This window comes from Brienomyrus brachyistius, unplaced genomic scaffold (genome assembly GCF_023856365.1).
Source record: "Brienomyrus brachyistius isolate T26 unplaced genomic scaffold, BBRACH_0.4 scaffold64, whole genome shotgun sequence".
NCBI lineage: Eukaryota > Metazoa > Chordata > Actinopteri > Osteoglossiformes > Mormyridae > Brienomyrus > Brienomyrus brachyistius.
The window spans coordinates 1,373,123-1,392,632 of NW_026042339.1; the positions used below are offsets into that span (position 1 = coordinate 1,373,123).

A 19,510-nucleotide genomic window follows, 5' to 3' on the forward strand; every position below is an offset into this window, starting at 1 on the left:
TATCTGCATAATTTACAAGCCAATAATCGGTTCTTGATCTAAAGCGTTTATTAGATCTTTTTTTCCTTTCAGAGAAGACGTTCTTCGTGATTGCTCAGCAGGTAAAGAATCCTTAATCGTCAGATCTAAATTGACTGCCGGTCTGACCCGGTCGAACGGAAAACCGGAAGTGCTCTTTCGACCCGCTAAACCGGAAGTTCCCCGCTTTTCCGTCTAACTGGAAGTTCCGGCTTGCTCTACGTGAAGCCGCCATGTCTGTCTCGGTGCTGCTTTCAATAATTTATCACACAGCGGCGTCTGAACTTCGCCGTTCAGAGGAGGTTTAGTTTTACAAGCCGAACGGCAGAACCAATCCGGCGGCCGCTAGCCGAGCCGCACAAGAAGACGGGGCTCTTTGGCCGTGACGCTTCCGGAGCCCCCCGGACACGGTCGGTGTGTCCGACCGCCTCTCGGGAGTGTGTAGCTTAGTCTGTGGTCGGGTAGGACCGTGCAGCGGCGCCCGGGTACCGTGGGAGTCCCGGCAGGTTCTGTGGGTCTGTGCCCAGCTAGCGGGGGGGCAAATCAGGGCTAGCCGGCGGGCCACTTCCGTGTTACCGAGCCGGGATGGCTGCCGACATCAACAACATCCCCAAGCGGGGCGTGAGTGACCCATTGCCCCGCCAGTAGAAGCCCGCCTCCCCGGCCAGCTCAAGGGCCAAGTTAACTGCGTTCAAAGGGCGGCCGGCTTGCCCCGGGAGCCCGCCGACTGCCAGTACACAGAGAGAGCGCCGCGCATCGCGACATGGGCAGGCTTGGAGCCGTGCAGCCGAACCGGTGCCCCGCCACCCCTACGTCCCTCCTGTGAGTGTGATCGCACAGCGGATCTCCGTCGCCTTCGCTGAGGGTTTGCGGGGGCCTTTCGTGCACCCCCGGAATCGTTTAATAGGCGGCGTGTCTCCGATGCAGCCGCCTCGCCTTTACAGCACCGGGATATCAGGCGTAGCGGTAGAGTTATTGTGCTAGGAGTGAAGTGTGGCTCCCGGCCCGTAAATGCCCAGCTCGGAGGCGGTGCAAGAGTGCCGGGGACGTGGTTCCCCAGAGCGGAGGAACTCCTGGCTGGAGAGGCGGAATGAGGTGCCCAGCGGGCGACGCAGGGATAAGAGACGGCCGTCCTCGGGTCGACGGAAGAAGCACCGGCGGCCCAGAGAGCGGCGGACGGAGCCAGACGAGCCGAGCGGCGGCAGGGGGGGTGTATTGGACCGAGACGGCGACCTCAGGACCCTGGTGGAATACGACGACATCAGCTCCCAGTCTGAGGGCTTTTCTGGCAGTCCGTCTCCTCGGGCCGAACCGCAGCGCCAGCGATTGCCGCTCCAGCGACAGGATGATGCCACAGTATCGGCTGGGATGTCCGCGCCAGCCAGGAAACGTCCGCGGAAAGACGCTCAGCGGCGCTCGGCGGAGACCAGCGGGCTGCAGTGGGAGGAGAAGAGGAACGACTGTCGGGAAAGGGAGCCCCGCGGCGGCAGGGACGGGGGAAAGAAGTCCGCGCCGACCCCGGTGCCTGCAGACAAGAACGAGCCGAAGCAGCACCGGACCAGGGCCGAGAGGGAGAGGGAGCCGCCTTCAGCTTACAGGGAGACCCCGAAAGCTTACCGCGACCGTGAGGAGCCGGAGGCGTACAGGCGGAGCCCCGGCCTTAGCGAGGACAGTCCGTACGGGGCTCCTTACTCCCAAACCTACGCGTACCAGTCACCGCTGCACGGCTACAACCAGCTGTTACCCAGGCGGAGCCCCAGCTACGGGAGCCGGCGGCACTCTCCCAGCCCCACCTACTACGGCCGCGATCTGGAGCTGTACGGCGCATACGTATCCAAGTCGCCCGGCTCGTACTCGGCGACCAAGCGGCAGAGGTCCCCGCTAAGCCCATACGGCCGACAGAGGTCGCCGAGCTTCGGTCGAAGCAGCCCCTACGAGCAGGGGGAGATCGGCTTCAGTCCCTACGGAGGCCGGCGGCGCTCTAGGAGCCCCTTCGGGAAGTCGTTCAGCCCCAGCCCTGATCCGAGGTAATACTGACTACTGTTTAACCAAGCTGCGGATTGTGGTCCCTAATTGTGGTTAGTGACTGTTTAACCGATCAGCGGTCACTAATTGGGCTCAGTGACACAGTAGCTGGATAAACTGCATGGCCAAATGATCGGAGTGTTTAAGCATCAGACGTGACCCATTTAGGAAGCTGCTCTGAAAGGGTGTTTTAATTGAGACACTCAACCCTTCAGAGGTAAAAATAGCAGCTGCGGTCATTGTGTCCAGGATGGTAAATAGCCCTTAAAGTAGAAATGGTGGTGTGGTTACCTTGTGTCGTTAGCACCAGTTATGATGTTAGATTAGACTGAGTGGAGGAATCTGCTTGAGATCTGTAATAACACCCATCTTAGCTAGTCACCTCTATCACATCCTGTCTGTGCCTTTCTGTCTTAATGTTTTTCTCAGTCGGATAGCCTGACTTCATATTACCCTCTAACCCTCTAGGTGTTAAACTACAGTCCTGATGGGCTGGAGTTCTGCACATTTTTGGGTTTCCCCTCGTTTAACACCTGATTCAACTCCTTGCACCTCTTTGTGCTGATTACTGCACAGTTTTTCAGCTGAATCATTTGCTGGGAAAGAGCTACATAGGGCTCCGTCCCCCTCCAGGACTGGAGTTTGACACCCCTGCTGTAACCCTTTTGTTAGATTCCCAGGCTGCCCTGACTCTGACGCGGCCCCCCTCTCGCGCCCTGACTCTGACGCGGCCCCCCTCTCGCGCCCTGACTCTGACGCGGCCCCCCTCTCGCTCCCTGACTCTGACGCGGCCCCCCTCTCGCTCCCTGACTCTGACGCGGCCCCCCTCTCGCTCCCTGACTCTGACGCGGCCCCCCTCTCGCTCCCTGACTCTGACGCGGCCCCCCTCTCGCTCCCTGACTCTGACGCGGCCCCCCTCTCGCTCCCTGACTCTGACGCGGCCCCCCTCTCGCTCCCTGACTCTGACGCGGCCCCCCTCTCGCTCCCTGTCTCTGACGCGGCCCCCCTCTCGCTCCCTGACTCTGACGCGGCCCCTCTCTCGCTCCCTGCTCTCTCCCTTACCGCTCTGACTCTGACGCGGCCCCCCTCTCGCTCCCTGCTCTCTCCCCTACAGGCGAGGGAAATCACCGCCCAGTCGCAGCCCGTACCCGTCCTCGCGGCCGTCCCGCTCGCACAGCCGACACCGTCACTCTCGTTCACGGAGCCGCCCCTCCAGCCTGTCGCCCAACACCCTTACCTTCAAGAGCAGCCTCGCTGCCGAACTCAGCAAGCAGAAGAAAGCCAAGGCCAGCCAGCCCAAGGGACCTGGGGACACACCCATTCCTGCCAAGGGCCCCGCCCCACCTCCCACTCCTGCCCCACCTCCCACTCCTGCCCCACCTCCCACTCCTGTCCCCCAGGCCTGCCCTGGCTCCAAAAGGGCCCGGCCTCCTTCCCCACCCCCTGAGAAGGGCCCAAGGACCCCAGTGTCTGCCTGTCCTCAGTCCCCAGCTGACGGGAACCCCAAGAAGACTCCACTTCCCCCAACGCCCAGCAAAGAAAGCAAGGAGAAGGAGGAGCCCCCAGCAGCAATGCCGGCAGCCCGGGAGAAGAGGAGAGGAGCCAAGGAAAAGGAGCAAGGAGCCCCCCCTTATGCCTCGACACTGCCATCACTCCCTTTACCCCCAGCCTTGCTGGAGCACTTGGAGGGGGTAGACAGGTGAGTGAGGAGAACAGGCCCAAAGTCCCTTCAGATCACGTATGTATGGTAGGGGCGATGGGGTCAGGTGAAGGTCACAAGGTGGTCACATACGAACAAACTGAGCTTATCTGTTCCTGGTGACAGGGAGGAAGTCGTTGATTTTGCGGACAGGAAGGTTGCACATGGTGGTGATTCCTACCCGAGTACAGAAGGTGTAATGGGTTTTTTTGTTGCGTGCCACCATGTTTGTTTCCCAGCTTGAAGGACTGCCTGCTCCCTCGACTGGTTAAGAAGAAGCAGGACAGCAAGCCCCCCCAGCTCCTGGCCGACCTCCCCCTCCCACCCGAGCTGCCTGGTGCCGAGTCCAGCTCCCCGGATGACGCGAAGAACACGGCATCACACCGCCGGCCCAGGTGACCCGGTTTCTGCCTGACCCAGGGTATAAGCAGGACCCAGGTCACACGTGATGTCTACAGGCTTTGAGGTGGCCCCTGGGACCTTTTGGGGATTAAGCAGTCCCGCCTCCCACCCTAAACTTGTCCCTGTCCCTGTAGGATCTGTGGCCCCCGCTGTGGCGAGATCAAGGAGACGGAGATCGCCTGGGGCAAGCGCTGTGTGGACAAGTTCGAGATCATCGGGATCACGGGAGAAGGCACCTATGGACAGGTGTACAAAGCCAAGGACAAAGACACAGGTGAGAGCAGCGATTATACTGACCATCCAGAAGCGGGATGCTGCCTCGGTACTACTGGGGGTCCCGCCTGTGACTCACTTCTCATGCTGATGCCACTGATGAAGGTGGAGAAACGTTTGTGGTGCACATCCATCTGAGGACTGATTTCTGACCCCCAACCCCCCCCAGCTGAAATGGTAGCCCTGAAGAAGGTGCGACTGGACAACGAGAAGGAGGGCTTCCCCATCACAGCCATTCGCGAGATCAAGATCCTCCGGCAGCTGAACCACAAGAGCATCATCAACATGAAGGAAATCGTCACTGACAAGGAGGACGCCGTTGACTTCAAGAATGATAAGGGTACTTTGCGTCTTGACAGCCATATCCTGCCACACCAGTTCTCAGTAAGCCTGGGGGTTATGGTTAGGGTTAGTGCCTCTGAGTATGTGTTTGGCTCACATTTCTCACGTGTGTCTCCTAGGGGCCTTCTACCTCGTCTTTGAGTACATGGACCACGACCTGATGGGCCTGCTGGAATCCGGCCTGGTCCACTTCAACGAGAGCCACATCAAATCCTTCATGCGGCAGCTGATGGAGGGTCTGGACTACTGCCACAAGAAGAACTTCCTGCACAGGGACATCAAGTGCTCCAATATCCTTCTCAACAACAGGTGAGCCTCTGGACATTGCCGGGGGGGGGGTCAGTTTTACCTCATGCCATCAGAGAAACGGCTTGGTGTGTTAAACACACACACGGACCCGATTTTCTTGCAGTCCTCTGCTTTTGGTTCTCCGTTTAGGGCGTTTCACATTAAGTAGCTCAGAAGCTAAATTGTTTGCTCCCCTCCACCAGGGGGCAGATCAAGCTCGCCGATTTCGGCTTGGCTCGACTCTACAATTCAGAGGAGAGGTGAGCATTCGCTCGTGCGTCACGCCGCTGTAAGACTCACCTGACTGCAGCAGCATTAACAGCCAGTGCGTTGCAGCATGTCAAGAGGAATTCTGGGTGATATTCAGCATTTCAGGCTTGGTTTGAGCGTTCAGTGTGATCCTACACCGATGAGCCGTAATGTTATGCCCACTTGTGAAGTGAATAATGCTGACTGTTTCGTAAAAGCAATGTGCATGAAGATCTGAGATATATTACGTGGTAACACTCGTCGACATGTTGAATGCAGAAGAAATGAACAGGGGTAAAAATCTGAGTGACTTTGACAAGGGCCAGATCATTAGGGTTAAATGACAGTCAGAGCATCTTTGAAACTGCAAGGCTTGTATGGTACTCATGGCCAGCCTTGGTGAGTACCTACTGAGAGTGGTCTGAGGAGGGAAAAATCACAATGCGCCAGTGTTGGGCGGCCAAGACACAGTACACATCCAAAATGCACATCCAGACTAAGGTTTTGTTTCAACCAACCAGTTGAACATAAATAATTGCATTCACAGAGTGCTGAAGTGGTTGGTTGAAGCAAGTCCTTGGTCTGGATTTGTACTTTCTGGACCTGAAATTTCCACCTCCGCAAATGATAGAATTTTAATTTCTTTAATTGATTGTGGGAATAATGTCACCACGCACAGTGCATCAAGCCCTACTGCTTACTAGTACCGGTCCTGGAGGGCCAGTCTGAAACACTGTTTGCAGACTTCCCTGGTCAAACATCTCTGTTGCAGACTAGCCCTCCAGGACTAGAACCGGGGAACCCTGGTCTAATTTATCCCAGAAATGGACACACATGGTTCTTATGTGCTAGTCAACGTTATTCACTTCATGTGGCGGTGATCATTATGTTTTATGTCTTGCACCTACTAACCTGCAGTGTGACCCCATTTGAGTTGATTTACAGGTGTGTAGCCAGTGCTGTCAATGTGGTTCTTCCAGATTGTTCCACCATTGGGCAAAACCCCAACTAAATGTCAGTCCTTGTTTGATGTGCCTTTAGAGTCAGCATTAGCACTGAGGCTACTGTCTGTATGACCTGTGACCCCTCTGCCCCCCCCCCCCCAGCCGGCCATACACCAACAAGGTGATCACCCTGTGGTACCGCCCCCCAGAGCTGCTCTTGGGCGAGGAGCGTTACACTCCGGCTATCGACGTGTGGAGCTGCGGGTAAGGTTTCCTCAGGCCGCCACGCCTCTACCGTTCCCTGACCTTCCCCATCCTCAGTGTCCACTCTGCCTGTCCTTCAGCTGCATCCTCGGGGAGCTCTTCACCAAGAAGCCCATCTTCCAGGCCAACCAGGAGCTGGCCCAGCTCGAGCTCATTAGGTAAGCACTGACGCTGGGTTTGGACTTGGCGTGCGTTGTCCGGGTTCTCCCTGAGCGATGCGCTCTACCGCTCCCACAGCCGGATCTGCGGGAGCCCCTGTCCCGCTGTGTGGCCGGATGTGATCAAGTTGCCATACTTCAATGCCATGAAACCAAAGAAGCAATATCGCCGCAAACTGAGGGAGGAGTTCGCATTGTAAGTGCCTGACACTACGCCACACGGGGCCCCGGCCAGCGCTCGCCACCTCACCTTACCCTGACCCCCCCCTTCCTGCCCTCAGCGTGCCATCAGCAGCCCTGGATCTCTTCGACCACATGCTGGCGTTGGACCCTGGCAGGCGCTGCACGGCGGAGCAGGCGCTTTGCAGCGACTTCCTGCGGGACGTGGATCCGGCGCGGATGCCCACCCCTGAGTGCGTATGGGTCTGCAGTGTGGGCTCGGGGGGGGAGGGGGGCTAGGTCTGCCCTGCGTCTGATTCTGTGCCTGCAGTCTCCCCCTGTGGCAGGACTGTCACGAGCTGTGGAGTAAGAGGAGACGCAGGCAGAAGCAGCTCTCCGAGGAAGCCACCGCGCCCCCCAAGGCACCCCGCAAGGACCTGGGTCTGGATGACAGCCGTAGCAGCACCCCCCAGGGGAACCCCGCCCCTGGGCAGCAGAAGGCTGGCAGCAGCACCACGGGGGCACTGGGTGAGGGGGATGGTTTGTGTCAGGAAATGCTTCGGGTTTAGGTGTCTTAATGTGACCTATGAACATCTGCTGAAAAAATAACCCCATATTGTGGGGTTTGGTGGGGTAGTTTGCCAGTGATTCTGGCAGAGTCCTGCTCACTACACCTTGTCCCCCCCCGCAGACGTGAAGGCCTCTGCTTCCCAGATGCCCCCAGAGCAGCTGGCCGCGATCGTCAACCTGCTCCAGTCCAAGAGCTCGGTGAGCGTGGCGCAGCTAGCACAGGCCCTGAACGTCACGGCGAACCCCGACGTGCTGCAGCAGCTGGTGCAGGCCTCTCTGCCCCCTGCCGGGACTCAGGCCGAGCCAGGGCCCCCCCAGCACACGCAGGGCAAGCCGGAGGGGGAGGGCGCCCCCAGCGCCGTGCACACCGCCGTCACTGTGCTCCTGGCCCAGCTGTTGAAGGTCCATCAGAGGAAGGCGGAGGAAGGAGACGCGTCGGCCGGTCCCCTGCCGGAGGAGGCTCCCCCAGAAGCACAGTGCCCCCCCTCGCAGCCCAGTCCACCGCCTCCCATCTCTCCAGGTAACTTCAGCACTGGGTGTCTCACAGAGGTCTGGCCTCCACCTCTTTCTAAAACACTCCCTTTCTCCCCCCTCATAGTATCGGACAGCAGTGGGGTGTCAGTCGCACAGCTGCCCCCTGCTGCTCCCCCAGAGGCACCTCTGATCCTGCCCCCCGACCAAAGGCCCCCAGAGCCCCCTGAACCTCCCCCTGAACCACCCCCCTCCGGAGAGGACCTCGATTACCGGCCTGAGGGTAGCCAGCAGCTCACCAGCAGGGGGAGTGACATGGATGGAAGTGCCCCCCCTGAGCCTGATTATCCGCCGCCCCCGTGTCCCCCGCACCCAGAGCTCCCGCCCCCACCCAGTTTTGCCCCTGTGCTGCCACCACCACTGCCCCTGCCTCCACTGCCCTATCCCCCCGCCGGTTACCCGGCTGAGGCCTTCGGGGCAAGCTACCTGGGGGCGGTGCCCCCCCACACGCTGAGGGACATGTTCAGGAGCACGGCCCCACCTCCTGCACAGCAGCCTCCCCCAGGGTTTCCGGAGGCCTTCCCTCGTGGGGGGGGCGTGCCAGTCCACACCGGAGGCAGCTTGATGTTCAGCGGTGACAAGGACCATCGCTTTGAGTTCAACCACAGCCCACTGCCCATGGAGGGGCTGCCCCTCCCCAGCTATAACCACAGCCTGAACCGAGCAGACCACGTGCTGCCTCCCCCGCTGCCGCCGCCCCCACACCGGCCTGGCCCAGGCTGGGGCTCGCCCTCCCAGCCCGCCATGGCTCCCTTCCCACCCGGCTTCATGCCGCACATGAACGCAGCGGCACTCAGGGGCCGGGGCCTACCCTTCTGACTGGGGCCCCCAGCCACGGAACACAAGCTGTGTGACTTGAAAGGATTCGTTCACTGGACAGTGTTTCTTTTCGCCCCGTCCCACCTTAAACAGCCCAACGGGGGTCTTTCTCACCCTTGCAGTTTGGTATTGTTTTTATTCTGCTGATGTCTTTTAAATTAAATCCCCTTTTTTGGGTGCGCACTCTGCCTAACCAAGTCCCCATTTGTATGTGTTCCTTAGCGATCGCCGCCTTTTTTTAATTGCTTCAGGGCCGACTAATCAAAGGTTTCTTACTAAGTTGTCCAAACCTGATTAGGTATGACATTAACTACCTGTGCGACTGAAAACATTTTGGACCGACTGCATTTAGCGAACAGCCAGGTGTGGTAATACAGACACTCTAAGTCACTTTCTCTATAGAGAAATATTTTTTTCTGAAGGTTGGTTTCAGGTGGCAAAATCTGATCTAAATTTAACTGTCTAAAGCAGACGACAGATGGTGTCTTCAGTTGTGCTAAAACCAAAACGAACCACACAGCCCCTGTTCCCACAAGGGCAACAATGTCTTTTGTATGGATTTTTCCCCCCCTGTAAATGTTTATTAAAGAATTTCACATTTTAAAATGCAGATCTCTATTGTAATGTGTAGCACAAGTACAAACATGTCTGATACCGATGAATGGTGAAACAGCACCCCCTACAGGGAATGGTTAGCTACAACAATCCAATATTATCAAGGGTCTGTTTTAACTGGTCAAATTTAATACAATTCAGCTGGGCATTTCTCATAAGTTAAATCCTGAAATATAGCCATACTGAAAAGCTTAGTCCCCATTAGTTATCCAAGTGAACATCTGATTGCTTTGGTCTCTTCAGTGAAAGATCTAAGAGCCTCTTAGTTTTGTGGCTCCCCTTAAAAAGTGAGGTGGTGCAGTACCATCTCAGCAACAGCAGATGGCAGTGCATAAATACAGATTACTGCTGCTGGCAGCAAATTCACCGTTCAGCTACTTAATTTATCATCTGCAGAACAGCTTGGCTTCAGCAGAACAGTCACATGCACCCTTGAGCAAGACCCTTAAACACCCCCCCCCCCCCACCCCAAAGCTCCAGGGGAACCACACATGAGGGTCACACTGTGTGAGGAACCAAAGCCATGGAGAACAAGATAGGGTAGGAAAAGAGAGCATTTCAATGTACAAATGGCAAATAAGTGATTTATCATTACTTGAGGTTTTGGGGAGGCCCTAAGCCTGGGTCATAGGATTAAATCCAAGAGTAATATCATGGGGCCCTTCAGCAAAGCCCTTAACCCCAAATTCTTGGTCAAGAATGTTTAAAAACTGAACACACATAAACATACTGATGAAACAGCTTTTGTGTATGGTAAACCATACAAATCTACCCATAAATTTTGAACCCATACTTACCTTTGTCATCATCCCAGGTTGCTGAGCACTTTGAGAAGTGTGCAGCTGTTCAGCTCTACTTCTGGGCTGATGATGCTGAATAAGACTATTACAACTGATCTGTCTGCTGTCACGTTCAACACACACAGAGAAACAAAGCAGAACTTTCCATGACCTTACCCTAACAGTTACAGCCACACCTGAGCGGACCACAGCTGCTTGACACATAACCTGCCATGTCCTCAGTCCTACACAACGTTCCGGAGTGGGATAAATAAATTACCCGTAATGCCCTATGTAAAATCACTTTCGCTTCATCTACACGTCAACAGGACACTTTATTTTTCAAACATTGATGCTTCAAATCACAGTAAATTATCTAGATAGCCAAGTAGCTTTTACACAATGTATAAAAATGTATATCATTTTAATACAAACAGAACACTTTACTGTACTAGTTATATTAACTAGCTTGCTCTTTACAACTGAACATTTCCAATTCTGAGTCTAGCGGCCCTGACAAAAGCTCAGGTGAGAAAGAGCAGGGACAGGAAGCAGAAGAAGCACTCAGAGAGAAAACTAAACCGATTACTTGTAGAGATAAATAAAACAAAGGCTGGTAGAGGAAGCCATCAAACTAGAGAAAGGCAGATCAGATGCCTTCAGAACAACCATCATCAAACTGGTCCTGGGGCACAGAGCAGCACAGGGACAGCGTGCATCAAAGAAAAAAGGAACAACGTAAAAGCAGAGGAGATGTACTTGAGGCCTCAGACCCAAATGATGAATGGAAGCCAATCATGTGTGAGAGTCCTACAGCCACAAGTAGCTCACAATACACACACAGTAAAGTTTAAGGAAATCACACATCCGGGGGGGGGGGACTAACCAGCTGACTCAACCTGTTACCCGCTTTTCTCATAAAATATTTACATTAAAAATAAAAAAAAACCTGAGGAACCTGTTCTGTATATGTTGTAGATTTGATAGAAGAACTGCAGTTTGTGAGGGAGAATTTCAGCAGCGACAGTTGACTGATGCATATTGCCATTGTGTACAAACGGTCTATGGTCACTTGTGCGACTCACGATCCATGGAGGTTTGTGAAAGTCTTTCAATTAAAAAACGCTTGTGGGGATAAAACGGCAGCACCGGTTTGCAGCCCCGGGTGCGGAGTGTCAGCGAGAGCCATGGGCAGGAGCCTCTGACACTCCAACAGTGTCACGGCTGCCCCGGGACAGCGCCCCCTACAGCAAACATGTGTGCAGCACACCTTCCCACACGTGTATAATGAAGCGACATCCTTGTTCCCAGACTTCTTCAATGATGAGTGATGGATCCAGAATAACGGGAGACGGGCTATGGTGGCGCACGCCGGCCACATGTGCGTATGGAGTACGCACCTCTCCGCAGCCCTATCAGACAAAAACATACGGGTGCCCATAGCCATCCGCATGCCAGGAGGAGGTAATCGCTAGGAAGAACTGCAGCATGGACAGGTAACAGTCAGGCCGATTGCTGGTGATCCTACACTGATAAGGCAGTATCCAAAATGACACCACTCTACACTCCAGTTTGGCAAACACTCACATAACCAAATAAAAACGTTTTAAAAAGTGTAATCAGAAAGTGTACTGCTGCAGCCGTGTCTCTCTTCAGCGGTTAAAATATCTCCCTCTCCTGCCCGTGTGTGAGGCTTGCTCTGTGCTACTCTTGGCTTTCGCGTCTGTCACAGCAACTGGCTGCAGCCCAGCCCAGGGGTCCTGCAGCATAGCCGGGTTGTAAAACGCTTCCACACCATTTGCCACCCTCTCCCTGCCATGCGTTGGCCCGAACGGGGTGGAGGTCCGTGGGGAACCCTTCGGAAAGAAATCATCACGTAGACACAATCAATAATCATCCCGTTCGACTAACTCCACAGACAAACTATAGGATAAAGTCCACGTGTGGATCTCGTGCACTGATTCACTAAGAACAACAGTGGGACTTTTAACGTCGTTACTGCGCTCAATCTGAGAGCTCAGGGTGGTTTTAAGGACTTCAGTGCCTCATGAAACAGAAAAAATCCAAACAGGTACAGACATGTACTATGGAATATTCTTAATTAGTTATACAGACTAGCCATTGTACCGTTGGTCCACCAGAACACTGAGCTCGAGAAGAAAATGCTCGGTTAACCTGGCTCACAGAGGTTTCGGTGTTTAGTTACCTGATAGCCCTTGTGGTGTCCGGGACTCTCTGAGTGATATGGGCTTTTTTTATAGGGTGGAGTAAATCTAGGACTCGCAGAAGGCCGCCTCGGCGTGCGTCCCGGGGACGGACTGCCGTAAAACCGACCCTTTCCGCCGCCGCAATTATTACTGCCGTGAAAATCTCTCGGAGGAGTATCGGGAGAACCACAATACTGCGCGATCCTGGGTCCGAACGACGGAGGAGGACCGTTTGGAAAAGCCCAAGGAGGAGGGTGATACGCGACCGCTCCTCCGCTATCGAACCCGGCTGTAGGACTACGATATCCCCCAGGTCTCGGGCCCATTCCGCCTGGAGGAGCAGGAGGTCGAAAGTTCGGTCGGTGCATAACTCCTGATATGCAGTCGTCACGTTAATAAAACAAAAAACAAAACGATATGCAATACAAGTCTGTGAAATAGTAGATTTAGTAAAAAAAAAAAAACTCGATAACACAATCAAACAGCCGCCATCTTCGCGTCGCTCCCTGCCCGGAAGTGTACAGCAGTCTTACGGGTCCGGAAACACAAACGAATCGCACCTGGGTTCCTAGGCCCGATAGCTACTCAGCTGCCGTCCGTATTCTTCAGACATGGAATAAATATGGTAATTAACACAAAACCATGTCGATCATTATATTTTCACACAAAATTTACACCGAAGTAGACATTTGATGGCAGTTAAATCATTAAGGGGAATAACAAGCTTTGTTTACTACAGTGTTTTCAGTCACCAATTTTAAAATACTGTTCAGATACTATTAAAATACATAAATTGTAGAAACACCCGAGAAACAATATCAGGGGCCCTGTTTAACTAAATGCAGGTCTTAGTCAAACATATGAAACCGTTTCCCCAGCCGTAAATTCCTAAAACGTTCGTGTTTACTTGGCCTCATCACTCAGCAGGGTGAGAGAGGGAATGGAAATAACAAACACAGATCGTTACATTCCAGAGGTACACCTCTGTGCGCAGTCAAAAGTGCTACACCTGTCATGTATTCCGTCCCAAATCCAGAGAGAGGGTCCGTTTTGACATTTCGGTTGGCTTTAGCATACAAGAAGCAACATTTTAAATGGATATTTCACGTGCGCTTTCATTCTAAAGTCAAATTCAGTTTTCCCCCTGTGATGTTGGATGTGTGACAGGCTTTCCGTTTCTGTGCTACGAGCTTCAACTACACTCAGTTTTATTTAAATATGGTTCCAGTTCGCGGGACCTTCAAACACAGAGAGCTATGTTATTTTTTGCACTCTTTTTAGGATGTTTTATCATGCCACAAACCTTCAAGTTTCAGCATCTAAAGGTTGTCCTTTGCATGATACCAGGAAATGTCAGGGATGTGGGTTTGGAAAGTGGTTCCAATTAGGTAATTGTTTGTATTTGTCTGTTGTGGTCAGGGATTCGTCTTCAGAAATGTTCCATATCCTTCCTGCTTTTAATTGTATCCAGGTCTGGAAAATTATAGTACAGCTAAAGCACATTAAGTAAGGTTTTCTGTGGTTTCAAAAGAAGTCACACTTCTCCTGCCCCCCACCCCCAGGCACTGTGGTATGCCCTGTTCCTCCTTTCAGTCTCACCTTACAGTCATCTCTGGCTCAGTGCTGCCATCAGACGCAGTAAATCTTAAATGCCAAGTCGGACCCCCACGACCTTCTGGGACACAAACCAGCCACCAGAGAATATAGGGTCATCAAAGGCAGGTAAACAGCAGCCAATCGCCTGCTTTCTGCCAGCAGATTTATGTGAGCAAGAAGACTACGTCGTCAGGGGGTGTGATCCTCCGATCGCTCACGCAGCATGCAGTGAAAACCTCATGAAGCGTGAGATGGAGAGCACCGCAGATGGGATGCCAGTCTGTCGCAGGACACACGCTACAGGTTTCATTCAACCTATCACTTGTCAAAAATAAACAAGTAATAAAATAGATCCCGGGTACAGAATCCAGAGAGACTTTTCAGCTTGGTGGTCAGCTTCCATTAGCCAGTATCTGTCCTCAGTTACTGCTACGGGTGGAGATCTTTAGAAACCTTCATACTGGGATGAGTGCTTATAGATTGTTGTCCTACATGTGCATTCAAATAGCTTTCTGCTTAGCATCCATTTATCTACCATTTCCTACTGAAAGTTTCTGGTAGCCGAGTGCATGATTATTTTTTGAGTGTATAAAGATGGGGGGAAACTGCAGTGCTCATTTTAACCACATGAAGTCCCCAATTAGGATAATCATATGAAATTGGAACCAGCTGAGGGCCTGGATTGGCATATCCGGGGTGCATAAATACAGACTGTTGGCCTCCCAGAGTGGCCAAACCTTGTATCCAATGGGATGGGGACTGGTGTGCCTCTGTAACGTGACTGAACCCTTTCCTTCTTCGTCAACACTTATCCATTCTTGTTGGTGTTATTGCTCCACCTCAAATCTTAATGAATTACTGTCCTGGGGATAATCAGGAAAGAAAGCAACAGGGAATCCAGCATGTTTTTCCCAAACTTGACCAGTCTCTGACAATCCACACTGACAAACAGCATGTGCCGGTCTGTGGAGAATCCCGCATCCAAGAGGAGCTTGTCATCTGGCCTCTGCACTGGAACATGTTTTTCTTTACTTTGAAAGTCTTTAATTTAAATACAGGTTCATTGATGGATAAAATACAAAACAATGTCAGTCTGTAACATTACAGAGTGTTCATGGAATGTTCCAGAAAGGCAAGATCAGTTTTTTTCAGTTCTACTGTCAGTCACTTTTCAGGGATGGATCACAGTGCCAGTTCCTCCTTTCGTGCCCAATCAAGACAGCCCTTGAGATGACAACATATTGAATTGAATGAATTTAGACATCAGTGACCATTGTTGACACACCACAGCACACAGTGCACAACAGCAAAATACATCTTCTGCATTTAACCCATATGTGACATAGCAGGGGGCAGCTAATTCAGCGCCCAGAGAGCTATGTTTGGGGGTGGTACCTTGCTCAGGGTACCTCGGTGGTGCTTTACTGAAAGGGATTCAAAACTGCGATCTTTCAGTTATAAGTGCGCTTCCCTAACCATTAAGCCACCACTGCCCTCTTTTCCTGCGGTTTCCAGAGTGTGTAGATGACATCATGGCCGAGTATACGATTCCATGTGAGGAATACATGACATTAGGGCAGCAGCAGGGGTCACGGGAAGCTGAAACAGAAACATTGAAGGTTGACCACTATCTAAATGTGAAAATGCTCCATGGTATAACAGAAGGAGCCTATTCTTGGTTTCTTTAATGTGTGGAAGTCAGCCCTATTTGGACTGTGTTTCTCTAGAGGACTCGGAGCACAGATTTTGCAGAAAAAAGCGTCAGAACTTCCTTGATCCAAAACATGTGTCCATATCGTGTTCTACATTTTGTCAGTTGTACTAAGCCATTCACTGTTTCCGTTGGAACATAATTATTCTAGTCACCATATAAATGTGCAGTTTTTTATTATGAAATGTATCATGGATAGAGAACAAAAGACTAGCATTTTTCTGTAATTTTACTCTTAAGATTTCATGAAAAGAAATCTTTCAAAGTTGAAAGATTAATGACTAAAATTCCTATTCATAATTAGCACACTGGGTAGCGCATTACAATAAATATTTTATTGCTATGGATTGCGACGATAAGATCTTGTTTATGTAAACATCTGGATGCTGCACGAAGAGGTTCAGGCTGAATACTTCGTCAATGAACCAATTTTGAGCCTTTGGTGTCACTTTGGTTGGGGATACTTATCCCACACTAATGCCCCATTTAGTTTGCATTGTCAGCTGCCTCTTGTATAGATTCTGCATCATCAACTGGCCAGTTAACCACTTCCATGATCTCATCCACCACTATCTGGCAAACGCAACCAAATATAATGAAGAAGTGCTTTGATACCAATGGTGTTTGAACTCATCATTTAAAGATATATGTACCAAATACGAAGGTGAACCTCATCCTCAGTTCTGATAAGATTCTCTTATGTATTTATCATAACGATATCTGTGAGGGTTCAAGTTCAAGGGCATCCTGAAATTGACAGGGATCTACAAAACCATCCGTGTTCACCCTCTCAAGGCCACAACAGTCCGGGAATGATGAGCTCACCTTCCCCCCGAATCTCCGGCTGCCATTCCGAAGCCTTGTACCAGTCACGCATTTCCGAAGCTGATAGGGATCAAGACCGGGGGTTCTGTTCTTTGTTTGTGCGGCTTCCGTATTGATGTTGATGTAGTTTTCGGCTATGTGGGTGAGCCGGGCCACCTAGGAGACCTAAAAGGAATGGTAGTAATGGACTTTAAATCTTTCCTCTGTCAACAACTTAGTCTTCCATCTCCCGTTTGGCTCAGAAGCTTTTCCCGCTGTGATCATATATCCGACGCAATATTTAGTTCTAAAGACTGAATCTTTCACTAGACTCTCAAATTATCGCAAGATCACCTCTTTGGCTGTTCTCTTTCCCCAATAAATTCCTCTGAAGTAAACAAAAGAGTGGCATGTTATGAGAAGGTACCATGTTCTTTTGAAGATGTATCTGCATAAATGTACCACTGATTGTAAACAATGATGTTAAAATCACTGTTTGGCACACACAGAAGGATCACAGTGTTGTGCAACAGTGTTGAATAGGGCGTGATAGCAAATATCTGAAATGTTTTTGGAACTTTGAAACTTAGAAAGAGCGCAGATGATATTACATACGTAAATGAAGGTGTTACACAGGGTGGGGTCAAGCACTTTAAACAAAGTGATGTGAAAATCAAAATTATTGTTTTTTTTTTTTTTTTTTATTGGAAGCTTGATGGCCTGATGACCTAATCAGTTCCAGGCAAGGGATTGTGGGAAATGCACACCTATGTATTGACAATAAGGATGGTCTTCCTTGAGTGGTCTTTGGGTTGTTAGGCGTGTTACAGTACATTCAGTATGTTCTTTCCACCCCAACCAGGGTTCCATTCACACTTAGTCTAAAGAGGACTTAGATGGTCTGTAGGTGATGTGGGAGAGGAAGTCTTCATGACCTCATAGATATGTACAAGAGGGACGTGAAGGTGTGAATCTTAAGCTGAATCTCTGCTTTGTTGTACACCAGATAAATCAAATATGTTAAGAATCGCACAAAATCCATTGTTTAATTATTCTATTTTTTAAGGGATATTAATTGGTAAAACATTTCGTTGTGGAATGTGCTGAGAAGGATCTTGAATCTTGAATCAAAGCTAACAGGTTGTTTTATTCGTACCACTTTGTGAAGCCCTTAAAGGTGCCACCCACAGCTATGGGGGCCACCCACAGCAATTAACCATCCCAGATTCATCCTGTGCATAGTGTAAAGGTTAAATGTCACTGTACGCTCATATGAATGCTCGAATAAAGCCACATGCGTATCTGAGCTAAAGGATGCTGCCAGGGTCGGTTTGATAGTATAGGCATGTGACGAGAGCATGGTGTGTATCAGATATGCTATACTGTCAAGTGAATTGACTTTAAAGTGTAGCAGACATCCCTCTCGTTACCTCTGACTGACGGCCAGGCTTGTCAAGCCTCCTCACAATGAACTAAATCACTGCTACTAGTATTTTCCCGCTGCGATACACTGGGATCGAGTGTATTTTACCGCAAGAGTTTCGCCTCATTCCGTGTCCATGAGGCATAGAGTCATCCTTCGAATGTGAAGCTAAACTGAATTTGTGGAGTCTGTTCCATGGCTTGTTTGGAGTTGGGAGTAGCAGGGCTGTGGCCTACATGACACCTTCCTGTTGTCCCTGAGATGCTGGAGCAGAACCAACAGTCCGTCCCTCACCTCTCTTTCCCTCCAATTTCTAAAAATGTTCTATTTACACAGGTGCTGTTGTTTGTTTACCCCCCAGCAGGGGGTGCTGTATACCAATGACAAAAGACAGCATGCAGTTTACAGCACACAGAATATATAATAATGCCGGACTAGACACAGGTCATTGCTGAAGGATGGGGTCGTGTTGTGTCAGAACTGGAACAAATATGTGCAATGAGACAGTGGACGGACCAAGTGTAAGGATTTCAGAATTTGAATATACTTTTTTTTTTTTTATCAATATCATAGTGTTAGGTTATGCCAGTATCAGACATTGCCAGCACCTTTATTTTTTTCTTATTAACTTATTAAGATAGAACAATATGAAAAGTATTGATTGCTGTTAAATCTCAGTTTTGGGCAGATAGCTATATTTTTTTCCATTTCTACTTAACAATTTATTGCTTTTTTTCCTCTAATCAAAAAATTCTGTCCTGGAAAATCTGAGCGGTACTTTGAATACGCTTATAAATCGAATAAATATGTTTGAGATTACGATTGTGGTCTCCTAGACATATATATGCCACATCTTGGGCAGTGTGTATGTTTGACAGGGATCAAACGCACCATGTGTGAGTTTAATATTCTGGACTACAGGCTGATACTGTATTTTTGGGCACCAGCGTATTTTGTCTATACGTTCCTTTGATCTGAAATTACTCCTAAGGAGATGCATTCACAAATGATGGAGCAAGTTACCACCTGGAGCCCAGGCCCTTTGACTGAATATAATGTACAGAAGTTTGGAAATATTTGCGCTACGGTGCCTGAATTGGCGAAGTGTCTGAAATGGACCCCCCCCCTCCCCCCCCATCCCCCTAAGCCCTGTTCTGGTCACAGAGACCCCTCCTTAATCAGTTATGTTGTCCTAAAGCAGAGGCTGAGGACTGGATCCTGTTGCTCTTCCCATCAGGAACTTGCAGATGTTCACTGTAGAGATCTGTAACACAGCCATGATGAACATTAAATGTTACAGTTTCTGCATATGTTATAGCCAAGACTTCATAACATTAACACCCGTGCTACATGCTCTCCGCGCTTGTTTGCCTGTGGCCCAGGGTCCTCACAGGAAGCGAACGGCCTTATGGGATACTCTGGCCAGGGACGTTTGTCATGTTCTGCAGCCATCACATGGGGACCATCTGGAAGCATCCCTGCTGTTAATCTCTCTCACCACGAGCAGTGTGCGTCCTTGTGTTTAAGTCTGAAGCTGATTTATTGCTATAATTGTGAGCTTCAGCCCAGTGAAGACTTGCTTGTTGAAGACTGGACAGTTTCAATTTTATCCCCCTCTCGGGTTGCCTTCCAGT

General features: G+C 50.7%; 3 protein-coding genes across 3 annotated transcripts in view; 1 reads left to right on the forward strand and 2 right to left on the reverse strand.

Annotated features, from left to right (window-relative positions):
- inhbab (inhibin subunit beta Ab) overlaps positions 1-19,510 on the reverse strand; it is a 254,389-nt gene that overhangs the window by 142,632 nt on the left and 92,247 nt on the right. The gene's annotated exons all lie outside the window — the stretch shown is intronic.
- Positions 398-9,347, forward strand: cdk13 (cyclin-dependent kinase 13). The gene is made up of 14 exons (XM_049002151.1): positions 398-2,045; positions 3,158-3,742; positions 3,982-4,137; positions 4,279-4,418; positions 4,587-4,757; positions 4,879-5,068; positions 5,251-5,307; positions 6,403-6,504; positions 6,585-6,662; positions 6,742-6,858; positions 6,944-7,075; positions 7,153-7,349; positions 7,513-7,911; positions 7,990-9,347. The coding sequence occupies exons 1-14, from the start codon at positions 1,030-1,032 to the stop codon at positions 8,739-8,741; spliced, it is 4,092 nt and encodes a 1,363-aa protein (XP_048858108.1). The 5' UTR covers positions 398-1,029; the 3' UTR covers positions 8,742-9,347.
- LOC125725324 (M-phase specific PLK1 interacting protein) lies at positions 10,452-12,861 on the reverse strand. The gene is made up of 2 exons (XM_049002165.1): positions 12,342-12,861; positions 10,452-11,991 (listed from the first exon to the last, which is right to left on the reverse strand). Exons 1-2 carry the CDS (start codon positions 12,708-12,710, stop codon positions 11,788-11,790), a joined length of 573 nt encoding a protein of 190 aa, XP_048858122.1. The 5' UTR covers positions 12,711-12,861; the 3' UTR covers positions 10,452-11,787.